We start from the raw sequence: 14636 nt of genomic DNA, 5'->3' as shown, positions 1-14636 counted from the left end.
GACAATGGACGACAAATGCACAGAAATACGCCACACTTTAAGTACTTTTGCCAAAACCGCACCATTTTAATCTTCCGGAAAGAAAGATTTTTCACAGTATCAAAACTTTTTTCCCCAAATAAAACCAGCCAGCATACACTTAGCTATCATTGGAATTGTATAAATCTACATTCAAATTATTACGATACTCTTCTCTAATTGAATGAAACCGGGAGAGCATCAGAGTTGTCTGTACGGAAACAAAATGACAGAATTAAGATAGAATTTATCTATCCCAATGATAACCATCAGCTAAAACGTGGCTATTGATGCAGCTGTTCTTCGGAAGCTATTAAGATTTTCCTTAAAAAATGATCAAACCTTAGAAGTCCAACACGAAAAAAAAAAAGTTTTATGATTGGTTGAACATGTTTCACCTCAAACATAAGCTCTTGTAACACATGTCAAAGGCTCAAAAGGGCCCCAAATAACTACCTTATATGTCCAAGCATCAAAATGAATTGAGTTGAGATTCAAACGATAAAATAATCCTTGCCTCTGATGTAAAGGGCTAATGTTTGGATTATTGAACTATTCTGGCTAACAGCTATAAAAGACAGTTGTGAGCAACAAGTCATGACGTTGAGGCAATACATTTTGACTGAGTGACCACATTTTCTCTGATAACACATAATGCAAGGGCACTTTATTAATAACCTTCATATGTGTTGGGGTGCAAACAAATCTTACAAAGTGTTTGTGTATGTAAATGGATTTGCTTAATCTTATTTCAAACTAATACAACAGTATATTTTTTCCATAGTGCATCTTTTTCAATGCCCATTTCACCTGGAGAAAGTCACCAAACACACCATGTGTAGAATTATTCGACAAGTGAGTATTTGGACCATACCATCACTTTTAGGGCATATTTCTTAGCTCTCAGCTGGCTACACCTGAATGCTTAATAGCCTTAAGCATAGCAGGTGCTGTGTAATGTGTGGGTGTGGCCTTAGAAGATCAACACCCTGTATAAAGGTGTGCATATTAATTAGGCAGCTTATACTCTTTAGGCAAAATGGGCCAAAAAAGAGATTTAACTGACTCAGAAAAGTAAACAAATTATCAGAAGTTTCAGAGTGATGCAGCGCTCTTGAAATATCTTCAGATATTGGGGTGTGATTGCAGAACCAGCAAATGTTTTGCTGTGAATAGTCAACAGGGTCGCAACAAAGATGCGTGAGAAAAAGATGCAAATTAACTGCCAAGGATTTGAGAAGAATCAAGCGTAAAGCTACCATGAACCCATTATCTTCAAGTTCTGTCATAATTCAGAACTGCAACCTACCTGGAATACATTGAAGTACAAGATGTTGAGTGTTCATAGACAAGGTCAAGGCAAGAAAAGCTGAAAAAAGACCACCACTGAACAAGAGACACAAGCTGAAGTGTCTAGACTGGGCCAAGAAATATCTGAAGACAGATTTCTCAAAGGTTTTATGGACTGAAATGAGAGTGACTCCTGACGGACCTGTGGCCAGACCACTAACGGGAACAGAAGTCCACTTTGACTCAAAAGATGCCACCAAAGTGGAGGTGGGACACTGGAATGGGAAATGTCCATAGAGACATGGAAGAGAGATTGATGCGGGCACAAAAGCGCTTCTGGAAGATTGGTCAAATATCCCATAAACGCATTCCTAAACCTTGTGGACCCTTCTGAGAAGAGTTGAGGCTCTTATAGCTGCAAAGGGTGGTCCAACGTCATATTGAACCCAATGGATTAGGAATGGGATGTCACTTAAATTTGATTCAAGGCAGGTGAGCGAATAATTTTGGCAATATATAAAATCAGTTTCTTCTGGAAAGTTTTAAGGTGTTTGTTGATAGTTCTCACTTAAACAAATAAATATAAAACTGAGTTTCAGCTACTTACATATTCTTGTTTGAGGTTTATTAACATTTTGGATTAATCTAAAGTAGTGGTTGGTGATTTAATAAAAATCCTTAAAAATGAGTCTTGCCTAATAATTCTGCACATGGTGTATATTGTGTTCTGCTTGTGAGTAAACATTGACATTTGTCAAACATGCTGAATGTAAAAGCTGGTGTGTAACATCATGGGGGAGCACCAGAATAGAAGTCCAGAAGTTTAACACTGTTAAAATGTCAAATTTCTGATAAAAACATTTATTTAATGTAAGGTAAATGTTTACATACTACATATTCCATAACATGGATGCAGTGGACAAACACACTAGTTTTGTCATTTAGGACCTGTAACTTGGTGAAAATTGCCATAACAGCAAAAAAACCCCCCCCAAAAAAAACAAAGTAGAGCTGTCCTTAATATTGATCCCTGGCTGACTAGCCACCGGTTGAATGTCAGTCTTTTGACTGAGTGCGATATTGTGAATAAGTTCCCTCTACTCAACAAGAAGAAAACGGAATGAGAGAAGGTCTCAGGCCAAGCACAGCTCTATTGAAAGAGTTTGTGGTGTGAAGTTTTATTTCCTGGCTCTTGTCAGCTATTGAGCTGCATTGGAGGGAACTTTTTTGAGGCTGAAGTTGGACCAATTCACAGCGACCTTCTGGCGGGTTTGTTTTGCCGAATCAAGACAGAACCTAGAAAGATGACAACAATTAAATGAGGAGGAGAGGCAGAGGGAAACAACATGGGAAATTTTACATTACATTATTAAGCTCAAAGTACAGCGTAACCTCCAAAGTTGAACGCTTCTTCCATCCATTCTCTGTAACCGCTTATCCTCACCAGTGTCACGGGTATGGGGGAGCCTATCCCAGCTGACTTTGGGCGAGAGGTGGAGTACACCCTGAACAGGTCGCGAGTCAATCGTAGGGCACAAACAACGGTTCCTACTTACATTCAAACCTACGAACAATTGAGAGTCATCACTTAACCTATCGTGCATACTTTTGAAATGTCGGAGAAAATCGGAGTACCCAGAGAAAACCCACACAGGCGAAGGCCGAAGCCCGCATTTGAACCCATGAGTCCCGAACACAGATGTGCTAACCACTCGGTCACCATACTTCTTGAAGTGGCACTAAACTGATAGTGTTTTGTTTCTGAATAAATGAAATATGTTTGAAGTGGCCGGCACGGTGAACGACTGGTTAGCAGGTCTGCCTCACAGTTCTGAAGACCCGGGTTCTAATCCGGCCTCGCCTGTTTGGAGTTTGCATGTTCTTCCCGTGCCTGCGTGGGTTTTGTCTGGGTACTCTGGTTTCGCAAAAACATGCATGGTAGGTTAACTGAAAACTCTAAATTGCCCATACGTATGAATGTTGAGTGTGAAGCACATTTTTGCTATAATTATAGTTAGTTTTAGTTAGCTTTGTAAACGTAAAATGTAGTTTCAGTTAGTCATCATTAAAAAAAATAAAATAAATTAAAAAAAATATATATATATATTTTTTCAGTTTTAGTTATTTCATTAATTTTCATTTACTATAATAACCTTGGTGTCAAGGAATTATAAGTCACTTATCATCGCCTCCATAGAACCATATTGTTATCGCCAAGGGAGGAAGAGGGTTAAGAACATGAACTAGCGTGGTAGCCAACTGACCTTTTCCCCAAGGTCCATCTCCCTTGCTTCCTGTACATGCATCATGTTACCTTCACGACCCCCCGGACAATCGGAAACCACAGACTCATGAACAATGTGCAAGGTTGCTACAATACTTTCCCACAAGGCAAAAATTGAATAATATTACTTGTTCAGTTGGTTAAAATATGTCTCTACATATGGAGTAAAGTGTTTTAAATTACTGGGTAGAAAAGCATAACATTTGTGATTTAGTACTTACTTAGTGGAACTAATTCATATTATTGCCCAAAACAGCGTTTTTTTTAAATTGCTACACAAATCTCAGCAACTGCTATGCGAAGATAATTTTATATTGCAATAAATGCTGTACAATTTCTTTTTTAAATATTTCGGACCCTGAACCACAATTTCTGGAAAGCCTTGGATGTAGAATCAACCATCAGAATCCATGACATGCCTTTGATGTGACCAACTCTAAGACTTCATCTTAAGTGGGGTACACACGGGATAAACGAGCAGAATTTGATTTGCATTTTTCCTCTCTTCTGATCAAAGCCAGCAAAGGCCCAATTATCGGATGTCTCAAAGATAATATTGACTGTGGTGTTTGACGTGTTAAGAGTGACTCCCACGCAAAACAAATGGGGTGAGCATTTTAAGGATTACCTGTTACATCCGTTTTCAAATACAACTGATCTCAATAGGTAAAGTTGCATTAAAATTGTGCCAAATTGGATGTCCACGAAAGTCAGAGAATGAATTGTGGTCAGTTTTGACGGTTTCAATGCATTGGGATTTGCTGATGTGCTCTTTACCTTTTAAAGTATTCCACTTCCCGATCAATTTCATCCATTTGTGTTGGATCTACATCTTTCGGAAGAAATACATCATCTAAAGAATAAATAGAAAAAAAATAGAAATTACAAAAAGCATGCACAAAATATATACATAGACATAAATATCAAGATTCTCCCGCACCAATAGCACTAGTGGATTTTTCACCCTTGTTCTTGTTCTTCTTATTTTTCCCCTTAGATTGCGTCGGATGCTGCCCGTTTGCCGGAATAGCGGGATGAGCCTTGCTTTCGGAATCCTGCTCACATCGCCTCGTTCGCATTTCTGTGTCACCTTTAACCTTGTGTGCATTTGAGAGGGCAATGTTCGCTCCATTGGCTGCAGCATTTCTGGATGATCTGCTCTCCTCAGCTTTCTTCAGCCCGTTTTTCTGGGTGTCCGCTGCTTGCTGAAGCTGTTTGAGTGAAGCTTTTGAGCCATTACAGATTATTTCAGCTACCCTTGACTCGGTGACTTTAGAATTGTGCTCTGAAAACGATTGCTCCTGTTTTTGCTGTTGCTGCTTTTTACTCTTCTTTGACTTTGTGCTGCCATTCCCAACAGTGCTGTTCTTAGAATCTGAGATGTCCTCCTTTGATTTTGCTGTAACTTGGGCCGGTACGTGTGGCAAACTGTCAGAACCGGAGGAAGTGCATTTTTCCGGGGAGTGGACTCTAGTGAGCTTGGAGACACTTGGCGTAGTGTTCAAGCGTTGGACATCTTTGGACACGCCTGTGATCCCAGTGGCTGTGGTGGTATTTGGGGAAGCATTTGTGTCCTCCCATCCATTGACCAGGTCCAGATGGTTCTTAAAGGTTCCCAGCGAAAGAGGGGCCAAGTCGAGGTCTATCTGCTGCAAGTCAGAGGAGCTGTTCAGATGGGACAGTAAATGGTTGCCCTCCAGCGTGGCCGCTTTTTTCGGGAAATCGTTGACGTCCAGATTTAGATCGTACATGCTAAACGAGGCCCGGATCGAGTCTTTGATGGTGTTTTTTATCTCTTCCAGCCGACTGGTGAGAAAACTGTTGACCCGCTCAAGTTCCAACTGGGGCCAATCCAATAACCGTGAAGTCTCTGCTGTGTCAGGCGTGGGCTCGTCTATGCACTCTGATGGATTGGAGAGGGGATCACTGCTTGCAGCACTCACGTTGCCCTGCAGAGCTTTTTCCTAAAATGAACATGATGAAGGTTAAATCATCATCTTTAACACTGAAGATCAGTCCTGAAATTATTACCACAAGTTCATCAAAATCATTATCATGCTTATTTTGTGTTCAATTGAAAGTAAGTGAAACCCTTATTATCTGCTTTTATAACGACATCTAGCATTTGGAACATTGGCTTTGTTTGTCAAAAACATAATACATGAAGACATTTCTTAGTTATATTCAGAGAAAGTATTCCTCTAAGATTGAGCACCCCAAAAGTGGTATAAGTCTGAGTTGAACCCCCCCAAAAAAAATTATACAAAATCAAACCAAACGTCAAGGTCAAACATACCTGACGTAAGCCAATCTCATGGGACTTTAGCTTAGTGTTTACATTTTTCTTAGTCTTTTTCAACGATGTAACCATAGAATGATACCACTGATAGAAAAAGAGAAAGTGTGATACCCGTAGAATCGGATTTGGAACTTTTAGCGATATAGAAAATGTTGAAAGGCTAGTTGGTCCAATTCGTGCAATGCAAGTAATTAAAGGTCCCCTTCCACCAGAATCTATTTTTTTCCCACTGTTTAATGCATGAGTCACTGATGGTGTAGTGGTGCACTCGCCTGACTTTGGTGCGGGCAGCGTGGGATCAGTTCCCACTCAGTGACGGTGTGAATGTGAGTACGAATGGTTGTCCGTGTCTATATGTGGCCTGCGACTGACTGGCGACCAGTTCAGGGTGTAGTTTGCCTTTCACCTGAAGTCAGCTGAGATAGGCTCCAGCACCCCGCAACCCTAACCAGGATAAGCGGTGTTGAAAATGGATGGATGTTTAGTGCATAACATACGTCAAAATGAGTATGTGACATGGTTTAAGTTCTGAATCTGTGCGGTTTGTCAATTGTATACAAATGTCAATAAACGGCATAATGTTTGCAAAATGGGTGGATTTGAAATCTCTGACATTGTGACGTAATTTTGTCAATTAATATTCAAGTACCTACCCACTTCGTGTTTGGTACCCACCCACTCAACTCAGCTGAACGGCGACACGGCATTTCTGGGTTTTAAGCGAGCGAGTCTCAGCTGCTTTCCCAGCCCGGGGCTGGGAAAGGAGTAAAACTAGGAAGAGATTTAAGAAATAATAATAAAATAAATTCAAAGGAACCAGCCGGGCTGACTTGTCATGCTGGCTGTGGTGGCGCACAGCGCTTCGTTGCCTGCCCTGAGCATGCCTACAACCCTTAAGGTGGAAGGAGGATATCAATGTGGCAAAAATGAAGGGAATGCACATTCAGTCTGTACAAATAATCCTGTGATCAAACTCTTGCGAGAGACGAGAGTTTGAACGTTGCATTGACGGATGCGATGCTGTTATGAAAATGAGAATTGGGGAAGATGAGCAATCCAATCAGAGCAAAGCTCATTTACATGTTGCATAATTATGAGAAATCCGACCAGCTCAAATGCAAAGTGGAACAGACCAACTTGACTTGCTTGAAAAAGGATATTTTAGGCATTTCCAACCAATTCAACATGCAAACCCAAAAAAGGACATCAAAAAGTGATAAAAATTAACAGTGATGGAAGGGGATCATTAATAATTTAAGTTCCCACATGGGATGAATAAATTATCTAAGCAACTATCACATACACAAATAATTCTTACTGAGCACATGCTAATGTATATAGCATGAAGCCAAAAGCATCGTGGCTACAAACTAGCAAGTAATTGACCAGCGAAGCCTCCCAAAGAATGGGACATTATTAATGCGCTGAAAACAATACTAACAGCGTTGAGTAGCAGTTTCTTAAATGGTGCATACCGCCGAAATAACACACACCTCAACGTGTTCAAATGAAACATCAATTCCAGTGACACATATCAAATGCTGACAGTATCGCTCTGAAAACTCACTCTTCCTGTTACCCCTTCATTACTATCAGGGTCTCGAAAGGTCAAGTTGGGTAAAAAAAAAATGTATTCTTATTTTGGTTTAACTTAATTATTTTCATTATATTGAGAACTTCTCATACTTATAGTTATGTAAAAATGCCTCTTGAGCTGATTTACACGTTTGGAAATGTGAACAACTTTGAAGTCAACCACCATCACTAAACGATTGTATTCGAGGTTCCACTGTTTTAACTTTTGTGAATGATTGCAAAACTGAACACATTTCAATGAATGAATTACATCGAGTATTAGAAAATTAACTCAAAACCAAATTTTATTGATAGCATACCTTCTTCTTTTGTTTGTGCCGAGCCCTTTTAGCCGCTTTGGCACTGTTTACAGGTTTGGGCTGAGAACTGTTGATGAAGTCCAGCAATTCATCCACATCCCGGTTGTCAATAGCACCGGACCCTGTCAATTCCGAGTCCTGGCGCTGAGGCAGCTCCTCCTTGCGTCGGGTGAGTCGCGATCGGAGCTTCTCTCGGATCTCAGTATAGTTCCGACTGGTTGGAGCGGCTGGGGGCTGTGCACAAATAAATATTTCAAAATAAGCTTTTCACAATTCGTGAGAATTTGCAAAATAATCCAAAACCCCTATTCTGAACAGAGGTTGGCAAATTGTACCGCATTGTGTCCAAAGAACTCGCAATAACAGCAGTCACAGTACTTCCCATCCTTCTGGTTAGTGGAAGAGGAGGCACAAGAGCTCCTCTCAGAGCTGCTGTCTTCGTCCTCCACTTCCTCTAACTCTATTGTCTCACACATTGTCCCATTAGTCATCTTGTGCCCTTTACATGCTTGGTCCCTGCAAAAAAGATCAAGATCATTTTAGGAGAACATTGTAGTCACCAATCAATCATATTTATCATGTTCCATGGTTACTTCATAGGTACTGACCTGCAGGCCCCACTTGACAAGCTGCCCACATTTGTAGAGGCCACCGTTCCCGTACTGTGCGCATTACAAGGGTGGTTACAACCTGCCACTGATGGGCCCAATTTGCCGTGTTGTGTATTCACAGCAGGAATGTGGGAGTTTTTGCACGGACTGGGCTTGTGAACTAATGTTGGGCTGTCTGGACTGGGAGAAGCCCTTTTAGCTGTGGGCCCATGGAGGTTTGGTACCAGAGGGGTGAAGGGGGTGTGGCCTGCGACACCAGTGGCAGATGACGAGGTTACGTGGTTGTATTGTCCCGAACTCGGCTTTGGGGGCAAGAGGGAGGAATGCTGGGAAGACAGGCCCGTGGGACTATTGGGGGGTACTGACAAGTCTGTGTGTTGATGATGGTCGCTGGCATGGAAGGCTTCACCTGGAAGAATCATGTACCATGTCACAATTAAAGCAAAACCATCTTATAATCATATTTTATATTGTTTAATTACTCTAAAGCAGACATAGGCAAACTATGGCGTGTGGGCCACATAGGAAAACTATGGCGTGTGGGCCACATTCGGCCCAGTCAGTTCTTTCTGGCCCACTGAGCACATTATCAACAGTGCTATAATAAAACTGGTTATTAAAAATGTTCCAGTTAATTTTTTAAATCAATTTATCTTTTTCAATAATTGGTTCATTTTGTTTAATTGTAAATAAAAACATTAGGCGGCACAGTGGAAGGTTCTGAGGACCCGGGTTCAAATCCGGCCTCGCCTGTGTGGAGTTTGCATGTTCTCCCCGTGTCTACGTGGGTTTTCTCCGGGCACTCCGGTTTCCTCCCACATCCCAAAAACATGTATGCTAGGTTAACTGGCGACTCTAAATTGTCCGTAGGTGTGTGTGTGAGTGGGAATGGTTGTTTACGTAAATGTGCCCTGCGATTGGCTGGTGACCAGTTCAGAGTGTACCCCGCCTCTCGCCCAGAGTCAGCTGGGATTGGCTCCAGCACACCCGCGACCCGAGTGAGGATAAGCGGTACGGAAAATAGATGGCTGGATAAAAACAAACAATTTTACATATAAATTTAACAATTGCATTTATTTATTGTATTAAAATAATTTGATATGAAATTACAAACAATAAAATTAAAACATTTAATTGTTAAAATGAACTCATTTGTATATTTTACATACACAGCTTTTTAATTTTTTTCATCTACAAATGACCTGCCCGTTTAAAACAAATAAATAGATAAAAGGTGTCCCTTGAGCACAAAGGTTTGCCCACCCCTGCTCTATAGGGATCCTTTTATGAAAAATAGGCATTGTTGTTTCTGCCAACTTCATAAATAATAGGGGTGTCCCAAACCGATCTTTGAGCTCAGAAATCGGTCAGCTGCCAGGGAATTTAAAAAAAATTATAAAATAAAAGTATCGGATTGGACTGGATCTAAAATCTCAGATTTTACCACACTTATACAAGCAGTCCATTCAATGCTCCGCTCCAGCACTTTTATCCAGCAGCACCCGGACGGCATGCAGAGCCCTCATGATCACAACAGCAGCTTGCTAAGATCCTAACATAGGGCACATTTGGAAATTCAATCTAACGCTCTCCCTGCGCTCTGAGAGTCCAGTGTTCAGAGAGGTAGAGCACACTCCATTTTCTATTAATTTACGAACAAGCGTGTTGGCCATTGGCAGGGATACGTCAGTGCATCCGCCATATTGAATGAGTCAGTTGTGCCTGTAAACATCTTGTCATGCCTGACCGCTCTTTCTCTTCAGTTAGAGAGGCGGGGCTCCGTCACTCCCAGAGTGTGGTGCTAACGGCACACTCCAACAACGCTCTGAGTTTCCAAATGTTCCTTAGTGTAGAGAGCGCGCTTGGAGTTAATTTCCGAAAATAAAACCCTGAAAAAACACGTCATCGGTGTGGGACTATTTTGCGGTGTCTCAGACAAACAACACGTACGTTATTTGCAGTCTGTGTACAACTGAAGTACGTCATGGGGAACGTCATCTAAATGCTTCAACACAACGAATTAGATCGGGCACCTGAAGAATGCAGACAAGGAGAGGAGCATGCCACAAGCAACGCAGCGTGGGGGTGGGGAGGGGGGGTCGGTTGGTGGCGGGGGGGGGTGGGGGCAAGGAAAAGTGAAACAGACGCAAACTCCAGACAACACCCGTCCATATGGCCAAGACAGTGAGAAAGTTAGAGTAAGCATGTAATTAACAGTATTTGTTAAAGTAATTTTATTACAGTAAATATATAAATAAATATGTTTGTTATTGCCAATTTATTATTCAGGATTTCCCAATATAATTAAAATTAGATTTTATGCAATTGTAGTACATTCTGATTCTTAAAGTTACTTTATATAATCGATTGATTAATAATACGTACTATTGCTCATTATTGTTCTCTGTTTGAGTAATATCACTTCAAGCCTTTTCTAACTTTCCATACGACTAAATAAGTATGTATGTGAAAATCAGACAATGTGATTTTCTGGATTAGTTTTTCTCATTTTGTCTCTCATACGTGAGGTATACGTATGATGACAATTACAGGCCTCTCTCATCTTTTTAAGTCGGAGAACTTGCACAATTGGTGGCTGACTGAATACTTCTTTGTCCCATTGTAGTTAATATTAAAGCTGTACAAACGATAAAATAATTCTAACTTTAATGACAAATGATGAAGATGTAATGAGGCCCATCTGTGACAATCGTTCTTGTCCCACAAATGTAAAAATAGCTAAAATGGAAGGAGAAAGTATGTGAACCCTTTGGAATTCCTTAAATTTCAGCATAAATAAGTAAAAAAATGTAGTCTGATCTTCATCTAAATTACAAGAATAAACAAATATCGTCTGCTTAACCTAACACCACCCATACAATGATTTGTTTTCATATTTTTGTTGAAAATAACTAGTGATGCACAAAATAAAAATTCTTGACCGAAACCAAAATCCGAAACTGAGGAACCCAAGGCCGAAAACCAGAAGCCTAAACACCTTAAAAAAAAATTTTTTTTTAAATGTAACAATCAAACCTTTTGTTTTCCTCCCAAAAATATGGAACTCAAAGCACTTTACATGAATTAAAATATGAAAAAAAATCAAACCAGACAATTATTGATGATAAAACTATGCTAATAATAAGTAAAATTGCATTTATGGCTATGACTGCAAAGCTGGCTACATATGTAAATGAACTTCCAGAACAATTTGTCTGAATTTCCATATTTTTTAAATTATGTCAAGAACACTACCTTAGGACAGTTATTCCAGGAATTATGTAATATCTCCATACTGTTCAATTTCACAACATGATCATTACTGTAATCGTAATCATGAATAAATTATGGCTTCAATATTTGTTATTTTGAAGTATTTATTGCATCAACCGGCGGACGCATTTCCAGCCAAATGTCTTCTCTTGCATAATATTTTTGCATTTCCTGTATCCACAATTTATCCAAATTTCCCCACTGTGGGACTAATAAAGGTCTTCTTAATCTTATATCATAAATATTTGTTATATTAATGTACTTTTAAATTATATGTTCATTTTCACAAGTGACGCAGCAGGGTGACATATAATTCGGTTCCTGTTTCCGGTCCCTGTTATGGCTGTCCAGCATCGTATACTGTATTACAATATTTTCCTCTCAAAACACTTACTAATTTACAAACTATTTTTCTCTTCAAAGTTGGCTAACCGTCGCTGTAACGCAGTTCCACCCAGACTCATGTGACAAGTGTATCGTACCACCCAATCACTTATTTTCGTGTTTTGCAACTTCATGTGATAGCTTATCGATTAGCATGGTGTTCCATTCTGTCTCGTCTTATCCTCCACCTGTCCTTCATGATAACGATATTTGTCTAAAAGTGTAGTTTATACGCTATCATGGAGGCGATGATTAGTGACTTATGCTGCGCTGACAACGGACACGAGGTGCACGTTCGCCTACGTGGCTCGGCATCGTATTTAGCCGCGTTAGCTTAAGCTCGTAGGTAGCTGGGCAGCGCAAAATAGCATGCAACAAACATTCCCATTACCCGAACAGTGGAAAGCAGCGAGGTTGGGTCGCTCCAGTTTGGGCTAGTAGCCACTAGCATGAAGACGGAAAAGCAGACGTGGTTCCCGTAATTCATCGCAACATGCGAATTTTAATTGTTACAGGAAAAATTATGTTTATTTGTTATTAATGTGTTTTATGTTACCAGTGGTTTGTTGACTATATTATTTAACATTTATTATTCAGATTTATGGCTGATTTATGGCACTATGTCATGATCAAACTGTGAGTGTAGGGTGTGTGTAATAAACTAACCTCGCAGTCAATTCAAATATATATTCAGCAGTGCTTGTTAATAGTAAACAATTTTTACTTTGAGTTGTACACACGTGTGACATGTTATTTCGGTGAAAAACGTGTTTCAGTCTGAAACTGAAAAGGCAGTTTTGGGCTATTATCTGCAAGAACATTTCAGCGGCCGAAGTTTTTGTGCATCACTAAAAATAAGATTCACAGACAGTTGTTCATCAGTCTACGCTGAGACTAATTGTCTGTAAATGAAGAAAGTTCAGCACTGTTGCTCCTCTCCCAAGAAGTAGCCGTCCTGTAAAGATGAGTGTCAGCTGAAGACTGAAAGACTGAAATCACTGGCACATTCCAACATCTGTTGGCAAATCCACCATATGTAAAACAAACAAGAATTTGGTTCATGGGAGAACACCAAGGAAGAAGCCGTTGCTACGTGACTGAAGTTTGCCAAGCAGCACTTGGATGTTCCACAGCACAACTGGCAAAATATTGTGTAGCCTTTGCACCGATCTGATCGGGTTGATCGTATCGGACGATAATTTGCATTTTATGCGGATCGGCCGATCGGCTTTCATGTCATAATTCGCCGATCCGATCAATGACGTTATTGATCGGCTCCGCAAAAGACATTTACACCGCATTGCCGTCGTGTATGAATCCAAAAGCTAGTTTATTTTTAGCCTTGTCACGTGTCTTGTGGTGTAGTATTGTAACTATCGGACGGCCAATAAACTTTTTTTCAGTCTTGTCTGGGAAAAAATACGTTGTCGGTGTGGGACTGTCTCAGACAAACGGACAAACAGACAAACATTTGATGTCTGTGCACAACTGAAGTACATTGTGGGGGACTACATCTCAATGCTTCAACACAACAAATTTGATCGGGCACCTGAAGAATGTACACGAGGAGGTGCATGCCGCTTTCAAGCAACGCAGCGTGGGGAGGAGGGCGGTGGGGGAAACCCAAATGGTTGCACACTCTGGACAACACCCGTCCATATAGCTGGCACAGTGAGAAAGTTAGAGTAAGCATGTCATTAACAGTATTTGTTAAAGTAATTTAATTGCAATAAAGTAATTTAATTACAGTACGTTAGCACCCATTATTTCTGTCATGTTGTAATGTTGATTTGACCTAAACTTATGTCAGTGGCCAATCCTTGAATGCGCCCTAGAGGTCACTGATGTTTAACTTTTGTCTAAAGTGCTAGAGAATACTTGAAGATACTCAGTGTACAGTACACAAGTATATACAATAAATGAACAAGTCATACAAATAGGGTCAGTGATCGGTTATCGTTTTTTTGCCAACTTGCTGATCGGTGATCAGCCCCAAAAATGCTGACGTGTAAAGCCTAATATTTTGTGGACAAATGAAATCAAAGTTGAATTGGTTGGGAGGAACACACAACACCCTCTGTTGCGGAAAAATGGCACAGTACACCAACATCAAAACATTATCCTCACTGTGAAGCATGTTGGAGGGAGCATCGACAGCTTGCTTACATCAATGGAAAAATGAATTCACAAGTTTGTCAAGATATTTTGCAGAAGAAGTTGAGGTCATCTGTCCAACAGTTGAAGCTCAAAAGAGGATGAGTGTTGCCACAGGACAATGATCAAAACAAAGAAGCAAATCAACAACAGAATGGCTTCAGAAAAAAAAATGTTTTCTGGAGTGGCCCTGACCTCAACCCTATTGAGATGCTGTGGCATGACCTCGAGAGTGATTCACACCAGACAGCTCAGGAATCTTGTTGAAGTGCAACAAATGGAATGGTCCAAAATTCATCCTGATCGCTGTGCACGTCTAATATGCAGCTACAGGAAACGTTGGGTTGAGGTTATTGCTGCCGAAAGAGGGTCAACCAGTTATTAAATCCAAGGGTTCACTGAATTTTTCTTCCATGTTCTGTGAATAT

At 40.4% G+C, this 14636-nt stretch overlaps 1 protein-coding gene across 4 annotated transcripts in view; it reads right to left on the bottom strand.

Annotated features, from left to right (window-relative positions):
• Positions 1-51: 51 nt before the first annotated feature.
• The window catches only part of fam193b (family with sequence similarity 193 member B), a 38367-nt gene continuing 23782 nt past the window's right edge, over positions 52-14636 (bottom strand). For 3 of the 4 annotated variants that reach the window (XM_061686179.1, XM_061686181.1, XM_061686182.1), the window contains 6 exons: positions 8395-8806; positions 8122-8302; positions 7787-8020; positions 4533-5556; positions 4370-4445; positions 52-2604 (listed from right to left, as the gene is read on the bottom strand). In XM_061686179.1, the coding sequence (XP_061542163.1) occupies positions 2508-2604; positions 4370-4445; positions 4533-5556; positions 7787-8020; positions 8122-8302; positions 8395-8806 (2024 nt within the window). In that variant the 3' untranslated portion in view covers positions 52-2507. The remainder of the gene's footprint in view (positions 2605-4369; positions 4446-4532; positions 5557-7786; positions 8021-8121; positions 8303-8394; positions 8807-14636) is intronic. The other variant, XM_061686180.1, reaches the window with a different exon arrangement.

The sequence above is a fragment of the Phycodurus eques genome, chromosome 9 (genome assembly GCF_024500275.1).
Source record: "Phycodurus eques isolate BA_2022a chromosome 9, UOR_Pequ_1.1, whole genome shotgun sequence".
Classification (NCBI taxonomy): Eukaryota; Metazoa; Chordata; class Actinopteri; order Syngnathiformes; family Syngnathidae; genus Phycodurus; species Phycodurus eques.
The sequence above is the reverse complement of the archived record's forward strand: the minus strand, read 5'-3'. Positions and strand labels throughout refer to the sequence as shown.